This window comes from Diceros bicornis, chromosome 20 (genome assembly GCF_020826845.1).
Source record: "Diceros bicornis minor isolate mBicDic1 chromosome 20, mDicBic1.mat.cur, whole genome shotgun sequence".
In the NCBI taxonomy this organism is placed as follows: Eukaryota; Metazoa; Chordata; class Mammalia; order Perissodactyla; family Rhinocerotidae; genus Diceros; species Diceros bicornis.
The window spans coordinates 12,664,302-12,683,187 of NC_080759.1; the positions used below are offsets into that span (position 1 = coordinate 12,664,302).

General features: G+C 37.3%; 1 protein-coding gene across 3 annotated transcripts in view; it reads right to left on the reverse strand.

Annotated features, from left to right (window-relative positions):
* Positions 1 to 18,886, reverse strand: part of RNF180 (ring finger protein 180) — a 246,717-nt gene that overhangs the window by 161,449 nt on the left and 66,382 nt on the right. For 2 of the 3 annotated variants that reach the window (XM_058564004.1, XM_058564006.1), the window contains exon 5: positions 17,050 to 17,085. The exons of the other annotated variant lie outside the window; for it this stretch is intronic. In XM_058564004.1, the coding sequence (XP_058419987.1) occupies positions 17,050 to 17,085 (36 nt within the window). The remainder of the gene's footprint in view (positions 1 to 17,049; positions 17,086 to 18,886) is intronic. 3 annotated transcript variants of the gene reach the window in all.

The window sequence follows — 18,886 nt, forward strand, 5'->3', positions numbered from 1 at the left end:
TGAATCAGATATTTCTCAAAGGATTCCTTCATTTTTTTAAAAATCTTAATTCTCTCTTCTCCTCCACCTGTAGCATTTCCTTATTTCTATCCTCTAACTCACAAATTCTTTCTTCCATAACATCAGCTCTATTTTTTAATGATTCTAGATCATTTTGACTTCATTAATTGTGTTTTTCATATCCAGAAATTCTGCTTTGTTTTTTTTTTTTATAGTTTCAATCTCTTTGATGAAGTATTCCTTCTTCTCATTAATTTTATTCCTGAGCTCAGTGAACTGGCTTTCTGAGTTTTCTGGTAACTTGTTGAGTTTCTTTATGACAGCTATTTTGAATTCTCTGTCATTTAGATTGTAAATTTCTGTGCCTTCAGGGTTAATTTCTGGAGAATTGTCATTTTCCTTCTGGTCTGAATCATTGCTGTAGTTTCTCATGGTGTTTGATGAACTAATCTTTTGTCAGTGCATTTGTAGTAGTATTAGGTCACAGATTCTACCTTCTACTGCAAGAGGGAAGCAGGAGCTGAGTTTCTGATCCCACCTCGTCTGCTGAAAGTTGTGGGGGTACTATGGGTGCTTCTGTCAGTCTGGAGAGCATTCGGGCACATGTATAGACTGTGCTTGGTAGGCGGGGCATCCTTGTAGGGACTGAGCCTGGACCACTCCTTGGGGCGGCAGTGGTATGGTGGGCTCCCCCACCACCAGGAAAGTGATCATGAGCAGGCTAAAGGCTGCTGCTGTGACTTCTTACAGTCGCCCTGGGGCGCGTTCCCACTTTTGGGGCACAGCAGTACCATGGGCACTCATGCGGGCCAGAAATGCACTTGCCCTGGCACGTAGATCTGCTGTGGTGTCTTCTTGTGGTCCCACCAGCCACTGTTCTTGGTGGGCTGAGCTTCCTCGCAGGGACTGAGCCAGGGCCACTCCTTGGGGCCGCAGGGGCACGATGGGCTCCCCCACCACCGGGAAAGTGATCACGAGCAGGCTAAAGACTGCCGCCGCCTCTTCCTACAGTCGCCCCAGGATGTGCTCCCACTTTCAGGGCACAGCAGTACTATGGGTGCTCATGGAGCCCAGGAACGTGCTCAACCCAGTGTGTAGATCTGCCGCTGCCTCTTCTTGTGGTCGCACTGGCTGCTGTGCTTGGTGGGTGGGGCCTCCTCATGAGGACAGAGCCAGGGGCACTCCTTGGGGCCACAGTGGCAAGGTGGGCTACTCCACCACCAAGAAAGCAATCAGGAACGGGCTAAGGGCTGCCGCTGCCTCTTCCTATAGTCATGCTGTCACGTGTTCCCACTTTCAAGGGGCAGCAGTACTATGGGCGCTTGCACCAGGCTGGAAAGCATTCATGTGCGTGCATAGGGCTGCTGGGGAAGAGCAGGGAGTGCTCACCTATCTCCACCACTTCCTGAGGGCCAGTCGATCCACCTTCACATGTATAGCTGCATGGGTCTCTCAGGCGTCCTGTTGTGCTGTGTGGGATTCCTCTGTTGGTCAATGAACGTCCATTTAGTTGTAGTTCAAAGGGGGAGAAATAAAGGGAACAGCTCATTCTGCCATGTTGCTGACGTCACTCCTGTGGGCCTTTTAAATTCTAACATTCTGTGATTCTGCATTCTTCAGCAGGGTTGCTAAATTTCTGTTTACCTTCAGCTCCCAATGCAATCACAGATTTTGGTACATATTACCCAATACGCATTGGTCTAAAGTCTCTTCTTAGAGGCGTGCACACAATTCCCATATCAATTAGTGGCAAAATTTAACCTACTGTGTCTTTATAACTATTATGCCTCTCAATGGTAATTATTATTAATTTCTCATTGCATTAATTTTTTTATCTTTTTCATTTCTGATTTCCTTAAAAATTATTTGCACTGGCTGTTTTATTTCTTATTTTTAGTACTTCACATTGCTTTAAATTAGGGAGACAATTTGAAAATCAGTAAGGCAACAAACTGCTCTTTGTCAGTTGTTTCACCTAATTTCTGATCTCCCACAGGCATTGCCCACTGTTTTAAAAGTCAGATAACAAGCAATATAAAGAGAACACTGTCTAATGTAGTGGTTCAAAACCCTGGGTGCACATTATTAGAATAATACAGAAAGTTTTTTAAAATCGCTAATGACTAGGCCCACTCTGGATGAACCGAATAGGACTCTCGGGGGAGTGGGAGGGAGCTGAACATAGGTATTACTTTAAAATCTGCTCAGCAAAATCTATTTAAGCCATTGTAGTCATCCAAGAGCAAAATACTTCTGATGCAACCAGTTTTCAATGGAGTTTTCTAGAGGAGACAAAAGACAACTGAGGATTATCCCTTAACATTCTGAAGTTCACAATACTTGTGATATGTATTGTCTGAAAAGATGGTCCTAATAACTCCTCCCAGGCCTGTTCGCATGATCCCTCTCAATGTGACTTTGTTGCTCCTGTCATCAAGAGGAAGAATCTATTTCTCCACCCATGAATCTGGTCTAGCCTCATGATCTGCTTTGATCAACAGTATGTAGTAGAAGTGATGTCTTGTGACTTCCAAGCCTAGACTTCAAGCGGTCTTCGGTTTCTACTCTAGCTGTCTTGGAATGCAATGCTGCCATGTGAAGATCCTTAATGATAGAAGACCACATGGAGAGAAAGGACAAACTGAGACCAGCATCAACCTCCTGACGTGCAAGTGAGGCCATCTTGGACCTTCCAGGCCCAGTTGAGTGCCAGATGACGTGGGCAACCAGCAGAAGAAGTGACCAGCTGATCCTAGCCCAAATTGCTAACCAACAGAATTAGGAACAAATAAAACAGATGTTGTTTTAAGCCTAAGGCAGCATTAAAGCAAGAGATAACTAATATAGTAGTCTTACTGAATGTGGTAAATATTAAAGACAAAATAATACATTTTTCCCTACTTTGCCAAAAATAATATTTATGTGCTCTAAATACTTGTTCATGTATTTTAAAAAGATGAGGGAAAAAACCATAAGTATAATTTAGCAAACACAGTCTTGCTATTTTCTCTCTTAATAATTCAGTAACATATATTTAGGTTAGAACTTGAAATGCAGGATCAAAATATAAGACCTTTTATACCATACAACAAGCTATTGTAAAAATAATTTTATATCATCATTTCATGCACATTCTACATTGAAAAATGTGTAGATTTCTCACTTCCTATATGAAAAAGCTCACAAGTCTCAAAACTTTTCTAAGTCTTTTCCAAGGTTTTCAGTATACTGCCTTTTACAAAAATTCACTAAATGGCTCTTAACATAAATCCATTCATTTAACAATTATTTATTTAGTGTCTATATCTATATACAAAGCACTTTGCTAGATGTTATCTAAGGAAGACTCAAAGATATCTGGTGGTGTAATTTTTTCACTGACTGTTAGGAACATATAACATAGTAGGGGAAATAAGACAAATTTGGGAGTTAGAGCTAAAGGAACAATCATTTTTGCCTAAATAAGTATGGATGACTCCAATAAAAAGATGTTCTTTTAATTGTGTCTTAAGAGATGATCAGCATTTCAAAAGGATGTTCTGGGTCCAGGAGGACAATCCAGGGAAGTAAAACCACAAAATAAAGCTAAGAGGTGAAAAATGTTCAGAGTACAGTAAGCAGTCCAACTTGGCTGGAACATAGGGTGTATGTACAGAAACTCTGGGATAAAACCAACATTAGACAAGCAAAGGCATGCAATGGCAACCTAGGTGTTAATTTATTCAGTAGGCAATTGTAGTCAAAGAGGTTTAGGAAGATGATAGTAAAAGGAACAAATGTGGAGCTATAGACCCATTAACATAGAGTGAAAAGTAAGGGAGGACAGCTGGGAGGCTACTGCAAAGTCCAAATAAGAAGAATCTTATCTATTGCTGTAATAAACCATAATCCTGAGAGTAACAAGAGAAAGAAGCAGAATTAGGAAGGTATATGGATAGAAGCAAAGGGATATCATAGGGACAGTAAGTCTTTCCACAGGTAGTGGTATGACGATGCTGTGCACAATGGCTCAGATGCACCAGCCTTCAGAATAATAACTACTTGTAAGTAAGATGTCAAGCCCCAGCAAATTTTTCCTCCTTAGTGTTTGGGATCAAAATGACTTCATGTAAGGGAAATGACTTACACAGCTTATCACCAAGGATAACAAGAATTGTCCAAAGACTGTATTCCTCAGACATGTCCTCTGTTCCTTGGGAGTTCTCACCATTGGTCATTAAAATCTTCTTGGGAGACCTCATAGTACTACCCTGTTGAATTCCCCTAGGGCCTTTTGGTGCTCCCCTGTAGCAAAGAGTCCCTAGGGATGGACCACCTGTGCCCAGGTGCTTATCTGTGGTCTTAGCTTTCATGACACACCATCTATGGCTAATATCCAAACTGTAAGAGTCTTTAAAAATACTGATGCTTTAAATTGGCCCATCTAGATTGTTCCTGCACAGCAAACTACAGACTTCTATTGTTTCACCTGAGAATTTTGCTAGATTATCCATATAGCCCTATAACTGCTAAAATCTAACCTGCAAATATATTCCAGACAGTCATGTTCAGCAAAATTTTTCATTTTTTAGGCTTACTGACTGTTTAATGCCTCAAAACTTATAATACAATAATGATGATAATAATAACAGATACCAATTTTTGGTGCTAATCATGTAAAAAGTATGTGTTCAACATTTTGCAAACATTTCTTAATTTAGTCTTACCAACACCTTATAAGGAATATATTTTAAACTTCACTTTTTGGATGAGGAAACCAAGGCTCAGAGAGGGTAAGTCAGTCACCTAAGTGATTACTTAGCCAGTACTGTACAGAGTCTGCTCAAAAGTCCATGGTTTTAAACCAACTTACTACACTACTTCCCATTATACATATGGGGCTCCACAGCACAACAGAATCATGAGAAAAAATGAAAAGCAGTAGAAGGAGTGTGATTCTTAAGCCTCAAGGCCTGGGTTTGAATCCCAGCTCCAGCACCTACTAGCTGGATGGCCCTGGACGAGATATCTAACCTTCATTTGTAAAATGGCAATAATAAAGTAACTACCTCATAGGGTTGCCATGAAGATTAAGTAATACATGTAAAGGGACCGGAGCAGAACCTGGCACATTGTAAGTGTTTATTGTTTTTGTTGCTGCTGTCGCTTATCATTATTATTACCATTCTTTAACTCCAAAGTAAGACTATTACTTTTGAAGTCAATCCTTTAAATGCGACATGACATTTAAGGTTTATTATTTTCTTTCATCAATATTGATCTTATGACTTTTGACAGATGTAGTCTAGTAACATCAAGGAGAGGATGATCTCCTAAACTTTAACTCCAGTTGACTTTAGAACAAGCATCTAAGAGTTACCAAGTCTGGCTGCATATTGGAATTAACTAGGGTGCTTCTAAAAATTGTCTGGGGCCTATCCCAAATTTACGGCACTACAGTCTCTGACGGAACTGTAAAAAGCTGCCCTGGTGATTCTGATGCAGCTGGTCCACAGATGAGCATTTGAGAACCACGGTACTACATAATTCTTTAAGGCATAAAGAAAACCAATCCACAGAGATTAAAATCTCCATTTCTCCCCTAAACACGTTCCTGAGATCTAGTTCTATCAAAAGGCTGGAAATACAAACCTCTCTGCTTTGGGACCCTTGTGAAGGGGAAGCTATTATATTCTCAATGTTTATTACTGCCTAATGGAATCAAAACTTTTGGCATTCAGTATGACGACAATCATCTCCTAGGTACCAATCAGGCAACGTGTACTAAGATTTTTTGACTTCTCAAGAATGCAGCCCTGAGCTTTGACAAAATCTAATTGTTATTAAAAAGCAAAATATCCTAAAACAGAGACTAGTCACTTCAAAATAAAGGGAAGTGTTCCTATATTCAAATGTGCTGAAATGAGCATGCTCTTTGGTTCACACATACCTATAGTGGCTAGAAAGGCTTTGCTCTCTTGGATGAGGTGGGACATTGTTTTCTTTTCTTTCCCCTTTAGGTTTAAGCCCAACAGTAAACATATTCATCTAATCTAGGTTAGATGATGGTACTGCATGAAATTTAGGGGCTGCACAGAATGCTCCAGAGCCTGCTAAAAGAGCAGAATTCAGTAATTCACTTCTAAGTAAGCAGAAACTCTTTAACATATCACAACATACACTATTCCCCAACTATTACTAATTTCCCCAAACTATTACTAATTAATTTAAAGGCTAACTCAAAATTTTAGCTGCTATATTTAGCATAATGATTAGGGACCGAGATAACTAATGAGTTAACTGAAGGAAAGCTCACTCTTCCTTATCAAATTTTCTAAGTTCTTGGGATCTATTTTTCATTTAAGTTACACCATCTGAGAAGAAATTAAGAGTGTCTTTCTTACATATAGCACTTGGCTGATTCAAAAGAACATAAATAACACTAGGAAAACTGGTCTTTTAGGGTAAATAGCTCATTATTAAGTACAAAAAACTAACATAGGCATCCTAAATGAAACCTATCACCTTCATCATAATACACCTGTGGTCTGTCACTATTATTTCTATGGACTGAAATGAAACCTAGTAGTCTGAAGGTCTTGGTATGGCCTTGTGTTACGTGGGAGTTATTCATGTACCAAGAAGATGTGGTTTATTGTCTAACGTTCCTCTACTTAGAGTCCCAGCTCCAGGCAACACTGTAAGCTAGGTCAATATTATGTTCAGTACCATACCTTTTACCCAAGCAGCCCTTGCTCTTAAGCTGCTTTCTCTGTCCAGGGCCCACTAAAGCTTTTCAAATAATGCCTTGTGCCTCTACCTTTTCTGATCCAGCTCCCCACTTAACTGCTCTTTACCCTACTTAGGGAAGACCCAATGGATTAATCTAATCATTTCTGCCAAATTATGATACAGCACTAATTAATTAAGCCTCCTAGAATACATATTCATTTTCAGAACCCCAGGAAAACTATAGAAGTGAGTAATGTAGAAATTCGAGGGAAGGTCAGAGAAAACACTCATTTTTCCCTAAGCTATCAAGACCAATAAGTAGCTATCTCTTCTCTCTCAAGGCTGCCCAAACTCATGGATTCCAGTCAAACCATCCATGGTAGGCAGAATAATCCTCCCTCCAAAATGCCCACATCCTAATCCCTGGAACCTGTGAATATGTTACGTTAAATGGCAAGAGGAAGACCGTAGATAGAATTAAGGTTGCTAATCAGCTGACCTTAAAATAAGGAGATTATCCCAGATTAACTGGGTTGGCCCAAGGTAATTACAAGGGTCCTTAAATGGGGAAAAGGGAGACAGAAGAGTCAGAACCAGGCAGATGGCATCACAAGAAAAGACTTGACCAGCCATTGCTGGCTTTGAAGATAGAAGGTGGGCACGAGACAAGAAAAGCAGACAAACTCCAGAAACTAGAACAGGCAATAAAATAGATTCTTTCCTAGAGCCTCCAGAAAGGAATGCAGCCTTGCAAACACCTTGATTTTAACCCACTAAGACTCATTTCAGACTTCTGATCTCAGAACTATAATAAATTTGTGCTGTTTTAAGCAATTATATATGTGGCAATTTGTTATAGCAGCAATAGGAAACTTATACACCACCAAAGCACACAGAGGGGGCTAGCATCTTGATTTCCTTAAAATATATGCTTGGTACCTTTTCCTACTGGATTATGCTGCTGCTTTATAGAAGTTGCCTCATTTGTATTTGCTAGTGATTACACAACCTAAATAGATGAACAATTGTTGTGGCTGTAAATAAAAGGGAAAAAGAAAGATCCAACTAGAAATTAATGTACATTGTAAAAATATTTTTAAACGCTCAACTGGACAGAAAAAGTACAATTAGTGAAAAGAAGTCATTGGCTGGTGTGGCCTTGTTCTAAACACTCTTTTATTCAGGAATGGGAGAAGGATGGTTTACCAAACGCAATTAACAAAACTTTGGTAAACGTCAAGGTATGAATGGTTCACCGTGGCTTACTGGCTTACATCATTTCACCCCCCTCTGCCAGGACCCTACTCCACACTGTAGCACAATACCTGCCCTTGATTTTATCTTGAATTTAGGGGACACGCCTATTTCCAGAAAACTGCACGTGCCACCTGAAACTTAAAATCAGAATAGATGGAATATCTATAGCTCCTTCAAAATAATTTATCCCAAGCATTATCCCAGAGTAGCTGTTTTATTTCCTCTAGCAAACATAAAATAAATACCCCTGAAAAGCAGCTCAGTAAAAGCACTGACAGATTCTTAGCCGATGACAGCAAGAGAAAGTCTGACTATGACGTGTAAACTCTCACAAAGCACAAATTCTCTTACGGTTTTGATCTGTCAAGAGACTAAAAATATAACATACCATGTTCCACTCCAGTAAATGAAATTCTTTGATGGAAAGAAATAATTCTGATTGTTTTTCTGCAAGAGGGAATCTGATGCCCTCTGGTGTCGGAAAACAAGATGATCCACCTCACCTTTACAAACTAGCACTCCAGAGAAGGTCATAAAAGCATAGAATTTCAGACCTGAATAGCATATCCCAATACAGCACAGATATGTAATTATTTTTGGTGAAAAGTTTTTCTCAAGTATTATTAAATATTCAATTTTATTCTGATGGAGTATTAGAAAAGCATTAAAAAATTTTGAGCTTCTCAGGTAAAAGAATACTTGCCTATATTTGTTGGAGCCTTTAGCTTTACAACAGAAAGAACAAAGGTGAATGATCTAAGATTTTGCAGCAAAAATAATGAATAAAAAGGGTATTACATTAGGGTATATGATTTATAATTGATTTTTCAACGTATTATAAAATATTGGAGACATTCAAAACAGAATAAAACAGAAGCTAACACCTGTGATAGCTTCTACCCAGCTTAAGAAGTAAAACATAACTAACAGAGTTGGAGCCCCTTATACAGTACCCCAGATCCTATTTCTCACCTCCTCATAGGTAGCCACTTGATGGATTTGTAAATTATTTTTCAGTTTTCTACACTTTCTCTAACACTGTTATAGTGCTTTTAAAATTAAAAATTACCTTTAAAATATTACTTTGTCAAAGAAAGCCCAGGTGACAGCAAGTGCAATTGGTGGTGCAGAGCCAGGGAGAGGATTCCAGCTACCTCTCCAGTTTGGGGGCACATGAAGCTGATATCGTGAGGCTCCCACATGCAAGAAGAGCAGGTAAGACTTACATCTCAGCATGAGACAAGTTTTAAGGAGGTTTGAACTGGACAAGGAGGCACTGCCAGCAAGTGACTACGATTTTCAAAATGAGTGAGGGCCGAAATAGGGCAATGAGGAAGAACAACAGGTAGGCAGTGAATATCTTGGTTGATGTGGTAAATGAAGCCAAATGTGGAGGTTTAGAATGGCAGATTCCAGGTTTAGAAACCCAGGCACAGTCTTCCCCATGCACACAAGGCCAAAACAGATGAAGGCATAGCCTAATCCTACTTGTCAAACACAGCTAGCACTAAGCTCAGTCCCATGTGATAAGCTCCAATTTTCTGCAAGCATCACTTGGGACTAGCTTGCTGATGACTGTTTTCTCCCTTCCCAAAACAAGACGGCCTTACACAAAATTTGGGAAAGAAGAGCGTGCACCTTTGCTGTTCTCCTACTTCCCGGTTACCTTTTCCTTCTGGTGTCTGAGGAAGTCAGTATCTTCATGTTTCTCTCTAGCTGTTCAAAGCCTGCCTCCCTCAGGGCTTCCCCAGGCTCCAGCAACCTAATAGCTCCTGGGAATCAGGCAATACAAGTAAAGCACCTCGCACTGCACCCAGCTTTCAGAAAAGCTCAATAAATGTTAACTGCTGCTATCGTCACTCTCACCACCACAACGTCTCCATTCCATCCCCTCCCTCCCCCTTGCTCCTAGTCAAAACTTTCATTCTCTTAACACCAGGCTAAGAAAAGCTATCTGACTATACTAAATGGTACTTGGACATAAATATTTATACTGTCTTTTACTACATGCAAGGAGCTATATTAGGTGTTGGAAAGTATAGGATCAAAATATCTTGTCTTCTCTGTATGGTTCTTCATCTAACTCCTTCTCAACCTGATTCTAGACAACTGCCTTTCCTCTGTAACATGTATCAGAATTAATTCTCTTTGCTCTCGTTAATAAATTCTTTGTCAAGGACTCTATCAACTCACTTTTAAACCACTCTTAATTCCTTTTTATTGATCTCTCTTCTTTCCAATAGTTCTCAACCCTGGCTGCACACTGAAATCACTTGAAAATTAAAAAATATATATGTGTATACATATTTAATATATATATACACACAAACACATAGTGATGCCCTGCCTAGACCAACCAAAGTAAAATCTGATAGAGCATGGGCACTGGCATTTTTAAAAGCTCCTGAGGTGATTCCAACTTGCAGCCAGGGTTAAGAACCACTGTTAGCCTCTACCCTTAAATCACTTACCATACCTGAAGCACTGTATATATCATTTATTTGTTCAATGTACCCACTTAGCAACCATTTACTGAGCTCCTACTGTGGGCCCAGCCTGGAGCTACTCTGAACTCTCCAGCAGCTACATAGCATCCTCAGAATTAATCACAGGTTTCTGACCAGTGCATCATAATTCTTCATCAGCGGACCATTTCTCCTCTCTTCTCTTCATCAATCTTCCTACTTCTGCACAATCTTCCCAACCTCTCTCCCAATCAAACTTGCTTCTTTGTGACTGCCCTGGGATTCTTAGCATCTCAAGGTCTTGGCCAAAGCAATCCTGCATTAAGTAAACTGTTGGCCAAAATTCACTATGATATGGCATTTCTGCAAATGCATAAGAAAAGCATCACTGATGTGCATATGTGTCTTCCCCATTCACTCAAAGGTCCCTGAGAGGAGGGATCATATTTCATTCATTGTTGTATCCTCAATACTTAGCACAGTTTCTGGCAAAGAGTGAACTACCCAATGGGCATTAGTTAAATGAAGGACAGGGTGAATGAAGAATAAAGGTATATGATACTACAATGTTTTCTGAATTATCAAAGAATGATAAAATAAGTGAGGAAAAAAAAAACTCCTTTCTTGAGAGGCCATGGTACAATGGTTAAGAGCACTAACTTTGGGCTCTAGATCTGCCATGCACTTGGTTTGTGGGCCTAGGGAAATTATTTAACTGCTGTCTGATCCTCAGTCTCCATCCGTAAAATGGTGATAATAATAGAAATTATCTAATAAAATGCCGTAAGATTAAATGAAGTAAAGAACTCAGACAAATACCCAGCATATAGTAAGATGTGGTAGGCAGACTAATGGCTCCCCAAAGATATCTGTGTCCTAATTCCTGGAACTTATGAATATGTTACCTTACATGGATAAAGGGACTTTGCAGTTGTGATTAAGTTATGGAACTGAAAATGGGAAAATAACTTTGGATTGTCTAGGTGAGCTTGACGTAATTATAAGGGACCTTAATAGGTCAAAGAGAATATGTGACAAAGGCAGCAGAGGTGGGAGGGATGCCATTGCTGGAAGGAGGCTACAAGCCAAGGAACGTGGACAGACCCTAGAAGCTCGAGAAAGCAAGAAACAGATTCTATCCTAGAGCCTCCATAAGGGATGCAGCCCGGCCAACACCTTGACTTTAGCCCCATAACACCCATTTTCAGACCGTGACCTCCAGAACTATAAGATGAGAAAATTGTGCTGTTTTAAGCTACTATGTTTGTGGTAATTTGTTACAGCATCAATAGGAAACAAATACATAAGGGATATTAAGTGTGATAATTATTATTTTTTGCCCTCTCTGTTTCAAAACATTCTTGAGTTAACATCAATAGTAAAAAGTCATATTGATAGCATATATCCTTGATATGATGTGAAGTGTGATAAAAATAGCATTTTACCTCTGTGGTCTTCCTCCCAAAAACCTATGTACAGGAAAGAGTTAATATAGCAGGCTTGTCTGCACTTACAAGGTGGGTCCTTGGCTGGAACCTGAGAAATTGAATTTCTGGAGGGATCCCATCATCCTAATTGATAAGATTGGCTTACTGTGCCTAAAATGTTTGCACAAACAATGCAGTATGCTGAACATCTGCTTTTCTTCTGGAGTCTGGAATTTTGGTATGTGCCAGGCAGATGATGTCTACATGAGCAGCTCCCAATAAAAAGCCTGGGCACTGAGTCTACAATGAGCTTCCCTGGTACACAACATTGCACACATGTTGTCACAACTTGTTGCTAGAGGAATTAAATTCATTCTATGTAACTCAATGGGGAGAAGACTCTTGGAAGCTTGCACTTGGTTTCTTCCAGGCTTCGCCCCATGCATCTTTTCCCTTTGCTGATGTTGGTTTGTATTCTTACACGGTAACAAAACATAGATGTCGGTATGACTAAAGGCTGAGTCCTGTGAGTCATCTTAGTGAATCAGCAAACATGGGGGTGGTCCTCGGGACCCCTGACACAACCCATAACCCCAGTGTAATCATGAGAAAAACATCAGAGAACCTCAGCTGAGGGACATTCTTCTACAAAATATCTAACCAGTACTCCTCAAAAACTGTCAAGCTCATCAAAAACAGGGAAAGTCTAAGAAACTGTCAGAGCCGAGAAGAGCTTAATGAGACATAACAACTGAATGTAATGTAATGTGTTACCTTGGATGGGATTCTGGAACAGAAAAAGGACATTAGTAAAACCTAAGGAAATCTGAATAAAGTATAAACTTTAATTAACAATAATGTATTAATATTAGCTCATTAATTGTGACAAATGTACCATACAAATGTAAGATATTAATAATAGGGGAAATCGGGTGTGGGGCATATGGGAACTCTCTTTACTAGCTTCACAACTTTTCTATAAATCTAAAACTATTCTAAAAAAAAAATTTACTTAAAAAAAATTCCCAATCACCTGTTGTATACAGAGTATTGTGTTAAGCATTAGAAAATTTAGATCAATGGAATTACTTAAGGTAAAGGTATTACCAATTCTATGTAATTTTGCTCCACACATTCACCTGAAATGGCAGGAAAATGAAGTCAAGATATTATGTTTATTTAAACTGACTGCATATTTATATCTTATTATCCTATAAGATGGTGACTTCATGGAAGGTAGAAACAAATTGGAAGTATTAACCTATTGAGCAAGCCCTAAGTATTTTTGCATTAAGAAAATGGAGTAACAAACTTAACCTCAAACAATAATTTGACACAAAGTAGAGTGACAAAATAAACATTGATCTGTCTCAATATTTGACTGAAGGTCATGATGTTCTTTCAATCTATTGTCATCTTTCCTAAAAGACTATTTCATCACTATGTTTCTATGTTTAATGAAACAAGTAAAATATGTGTCATCTAATTAAAATTGTCATATTTTTATTACTGAGGCGTTTTATCTCAATAAACCATTAATTTTCTGCTTGAGGAAGAGAATGAAAGGGGAATAAATTTTTCAATATGTAGATTACTATTATATTTCAGAAGCAAAAATCTTCTCTTTTAAAAAAACAACCAAATCTGTATTTTAAATATGATTTGTGTGTGATTTGAAGATGATTAATCAAGTGATATAAGATTAAATGGACTCCTTTAAAATCTGTGAAAAATTCAAAATGATCCCTATGTGCAAATCCATGAAAATGAAACTTAGTGCCTTTGTGGAAAATATATATCTTTTCTAGATAAACCCAAATAAGTAGGTCTTTAATATAATTTACAGGTCTCTATTCTCCCCAGTGCCTACATCACATCCTTGTAATAATACAAGTAGTCTTAACTCATTTAGTTCACTGAGAACAATGTAACACAATCATTGTACCTGGTTCAGTGATTTATTAAATACCCTGACATTTGGTTAAGTATTTTATATTCTCATGCACAACACTCTACAGAAATGTAAGGTAAACCCTCTCTTTTCACTAGCTTCCTGTGGCCTTTAAAGAGATATTTTCTTTTATTCATATTAAATAGGCCCAAGGTTAAGAAATGCAAATGCAGTAGAATAACATACTGTTTAAACAGAATTATTTTTAAATATTACACAACTATACTAGTGGCAACTTTACTTTCTCTCAATCCAGAGGAGGCAATATTTTGCCTCAGAATGAAATTTTTGATTAATTTCCTCAAAATGCTGATATTTCAGCCTTTTCATGATTATGCTAACCACTTAGACAAACTAGGTGGGCCAAAGGAAGTCTCAAAGGAAATTATAAAATAATCTGAACTGAATTAAAATAAAAATACAACATAAAAGTCATAGGATGTAGCTAATGCAGTAATTAAAGGCAAATTTATAGCATTAAAATGCTTAGTTGAGAAAAAAGAAAGACTTCTAATCAGTAATATAACTTTTTACTATAAAAATATATATATAAGGGAATGAAAAATAAAGTCAAAGCAAGCAGAAGGAACTAAATAATAAAAGTTAAGAGCAGAAATCAATGACTTTAAAAATAGAAACAATAGAGAAAAATAATTGAAACCAAAAGCTGGTTCTTTGAAAAGATCAATAAAATTGATGACTCTCTAGGAGAACTGAAAAAGAAAAAAAAAAAATAGAGAAGACACAAAATGCCATTATCAGGATTGAACAGACATTTCTTTTCCAAAAAAAGAAATCTTCAGGCCCAGATAGTTTCATTACCAAATATTTAATAAAAAATAATAATAATTCTTCATAATATTTTCCAGAAAATAGAAAAAAACACTTCCTAACTCATTTCATAAGGCCAGCACTACCCTAATATCAAAACCAAAACAGTACAAAAATAGAGAAAACTTCAGATAAATGTCCTTCACGTACAGAGGCAAAACAAAACAAAACAAAAAAACCTCCAAACATATGGCAAATAGTATCCACCAATATATAGAAAGAAAAATACAACATAATAAAGTGGTCTTTACTGTGAGAATGAAAGACTGGCTCAATATTTGATAATCAATCAATAGGAACATTGAAAGGATGATCATATCAATTGAAGTAGAAAAAGCATTTGACAAAATTCAATATCCATGCATAACAGAACTTTCAGCAAGCGGCCAGCCTGGTGGCACAGTGGTTAAGTTGCACGCTCCGCTATGGCGGCCCGGGGTTCGCAAGTTCGGATCCCAGGCGCGCACCGTCGCACCGCTTGTTAAGCCATGCTGTGGCAGCATCCCATATAAAGTAGAGGAAGACAGGCATGGATGTTAGCCCAGGGCCAATCTTCCTCAAGAAGAAAAAGGGGAGGACTGGCATCGGATGTTTGCTCAGGGCTAGTCCTCCTCGCAAAAAAAAAAAAAAAAAAACTTTCAACAAACTAGGAATAGAAGGAAACTTCCTCAACCTGATAAAGGGCATTTACAAAAAACCTACAACTAACATTATACTTTGAAAGACTGAATGCTGTCCTAACAATAGGAAAAAGACAAGAATGTCTGCTCTCACCACTTCTACTCAACATTGTACTGAATGTTCTAGTTAGTTAAATAACAAAAAAAAGAAAAAAAAGTTCAAATTGGAAAGATAGAAGTAAGGCTGTCTTTATTTTCAGATAACACGACCATCTAAGCATAAAAATCCAGTGGAATCTACAAAAAAAGACTATTCCTAACAAGTAATATTAGAAAGGTTGTAGGATACAAGATCAACATAAAAAAATCAATTTTATTTCTACATATTATCCATATATTATCAAAGAATAATGGAAATTAAAATTTCATAAAAAACAATACCACTTATCAACAGTACAAAAAAATGAATACTTACAGATAAATCTGACAAAAGATGTCAAAATCTGTACTCCCAACAACACAAGACACAAAGTCAAGACAAAAATCAATTGGGTTTCTGTACACTAGAAATATACAATTGTAAACCAAAATTCAAAAAAAAAAATAACAATAACACTAAGAAGTAAATACTTGGGTATAAATCTGACAAAACATGCATAGGTTCTGAATGCTAAAAACTGCAAAATATTGATGAAAGAAATCAAAGAAAACCTAAATAAAAGAAGAGACATATCATGTTTACAGCGTGGAAAAATAGTAAAAGTTTCAGTTCTCCCCAAGTTGATCTATAGATTTAACATAATTACAATAAAAAGCCCAACAAGAATTTTTGTATATATAAACAGGCTGATTCTAAGTTTTATATTGGAAGGCAAAGGAACTAGAATAACTAAAACAATTTTGAAAAATAAAGTTGGAGGAACCACAGTACCCTATTTTATGACTTACTATAAAGCTACAATAACCAAGAAAAAGGGCTATTGGCAGAGTGAAAGACACAAAAATGAACTGAACAGAATAAAGAGTCCTGAAATAAACTCACACATACACAGCCAATTGATTTTTGACAAAACTGCAGAAGTATTTCAGTGGAAAAAGGATAGTGTTTTCAACAAATGGTGGTGAAACAATTAAGCATCTCTATGCAAAACAATGGACCTAGACCTAACCCTCACACTATATTAAAAAAATTAACTAAAAATGAATCACAATTCTCAATGTAAAACTATAAAACTTTTAGGAGAAACCCTTCATAATGTAGGGTTAGGCAGAGTTCTTAGATATAACACCAAAAGCACTACACATTAAAAAAAATTGAGAAATTGGACTTCATCAAAACTAAACATATTTACTCTACAGAAAAAAATTATTAAGACAATAAAAAGACGAGCTACAGTCTGCGAGAAAAATCTTTACAAATCACATAGCCAATGAAGGACTTATATCCAAAATATACAAAGAATTCTCACAACTTAACATGAACAACAAAACCCAATTAAAAAATGACCACAAGGTTTGAACAGACACTTCACTAAAGAATATATACAAATGGAAAAAGACGCACATGAAAAATGTCCAACATCATTAGGGAAATGCAAACTAAAACCACAATGTGATACCACTACATATCTATTGAATGATGAAGTAAAAAAATATTGAGACTAGATGGTGTTTGCATGGATTCACAGCAAATGGAATTCTCATACATTCCTGCTTGGAATGCAAAATGGTACAGCCATTCTGGAAAACAATTTGATGGTTTCTTATAAAGTTAAATATATACTTACCATATGATCCAGCAACCCCAATCCTGGGTATTTACCCTAGAGAAATGAAAACTTAGGTTCACACAAAAACCTGTACACAAATGTTTATAACAGCTCTATTCATAATTGTCAAAACCTGGAATAATCTACCTGTCCTTCAACAGGTGAATGGATAAACTGTGGTTCATTCATACAATGGAATACTATTGAGCAATAAAAAAGAACAAAATTATAAATATATGCAACAACTTGGTTGAATCTCACAGGCAACTGTGCTGAGTAAAAGAAGTCAGTTTCAAAAGGTTATATGCTATGCGACCCTAATTTCATAACATTATATTATTATTTTATAGCATTATCAAAAAAAATAATAACGTAATGGAGAATAGGTCAGTAGTTTTCAGGCATTAGGGATGGGACAAAGGTGTGATTATAAAGACATAATCAAGACACAGTCATAAAGGTACAAAGGAGATTTTTGGGGTGATGGAACTGTTCTGTAGCCCCATTGTGATGGCTGTTACATGAATCTACACATGTTTAAATCATAGAGCTGTATGCCAAGAATTAATCAATTTTATTAGATGATAATTAAAAAAAATAAAAACAGGGGCCAGTCAGTGGCATAGCAGTTAAGTTCGCACACTCCACTTCAGCAGCCCGGGGTTCGCAGGTTCAGATCTTGTCAAGCCATGCTGTGGCGGCGTCCCATATAAAGTAGAGGAAGATGGGCACGGATGTTAGCCCAGGGCCAATCTTCCTCAGCAAAAGGAGGAGGACTGGCAACAGATGTTAGCTCACAGCTAATTTCCTCACACAAAAAATAAATAAATAATAAAAACAAAACCCGAAAAGACTATGCTGAATAAAAAGGAGCTATGCTGGCTGAATGTAGCTCAGCACTGTCTTGCCCCAAAGTAGATGCACAATTAACATTTACTGAACAGAAAAACTGAAAACTAGCTGTAGTTTCTGCTTCATTATCAGTCTCATTTACATCCCTAAGCTTCAAAAATTTAAATATCTTTTTGTTGTGTCATTAACATTTTCTATCTTGGTATCTGCCACAGAAGATGCCCAGTTTGCACAAAAAAATCATTAAAAATGTCAAATGAAAGTCAGAAATCTAGATTTCCCAGCCAATTATTTTAAACTTTTAAAAAATTATCATTAATAATAGGTGGCTTTTTCTTTCTACCTTGTATGCTTATCTTTCTCATTAAAAAAAGGGCAGGATCTGTATTGAAGCCCATACCCAAAGGCATAGTATACCAAACAGATATTCCATAAATGTTTACAGAATTAACTAATCTTTATTAAACATGGAATGAGCTGAACAGCTAAGCCATTAATTTATCTCAAATATTAGTTCTCTCTAGGATTTAATTTGTTTGAATTAGCAAGACTGATTAATAAAAATTCTTCTTTCTGGCTCTAACAATGGCGTGCACTCACATTGTTAACATGTCATTTCTATGCTGCTACACGCTTTAAAATTCTCTGTGCTAAGGAGACACTGGACATTTGTTTGCCTGTAGCTTCTGTGCAACCAACCAAACCTATTAGAACCCCGCCATGTCATTCCCTATATTCACCTTTCACAGGTCTGACTAAGACTCATTCATTCTGATCAATTAGCTAAGCAGATTGGTTAAATCACATATGTGTGAATGAATAAAAGTAACATCATAAGAAAAATTAACTTTGGTCTTGCTTTGCTCTAAACTGTGTAAAATGGAGTGTTCACATGCTGGAAAATGCTTAATAACATAGCTGAGGTTTTCAGAAGTACCCAGCCCAAGAATTAAACACATTTTTTAAATTGCAAAGATGTTATTTGCATATATTTACAGCACAG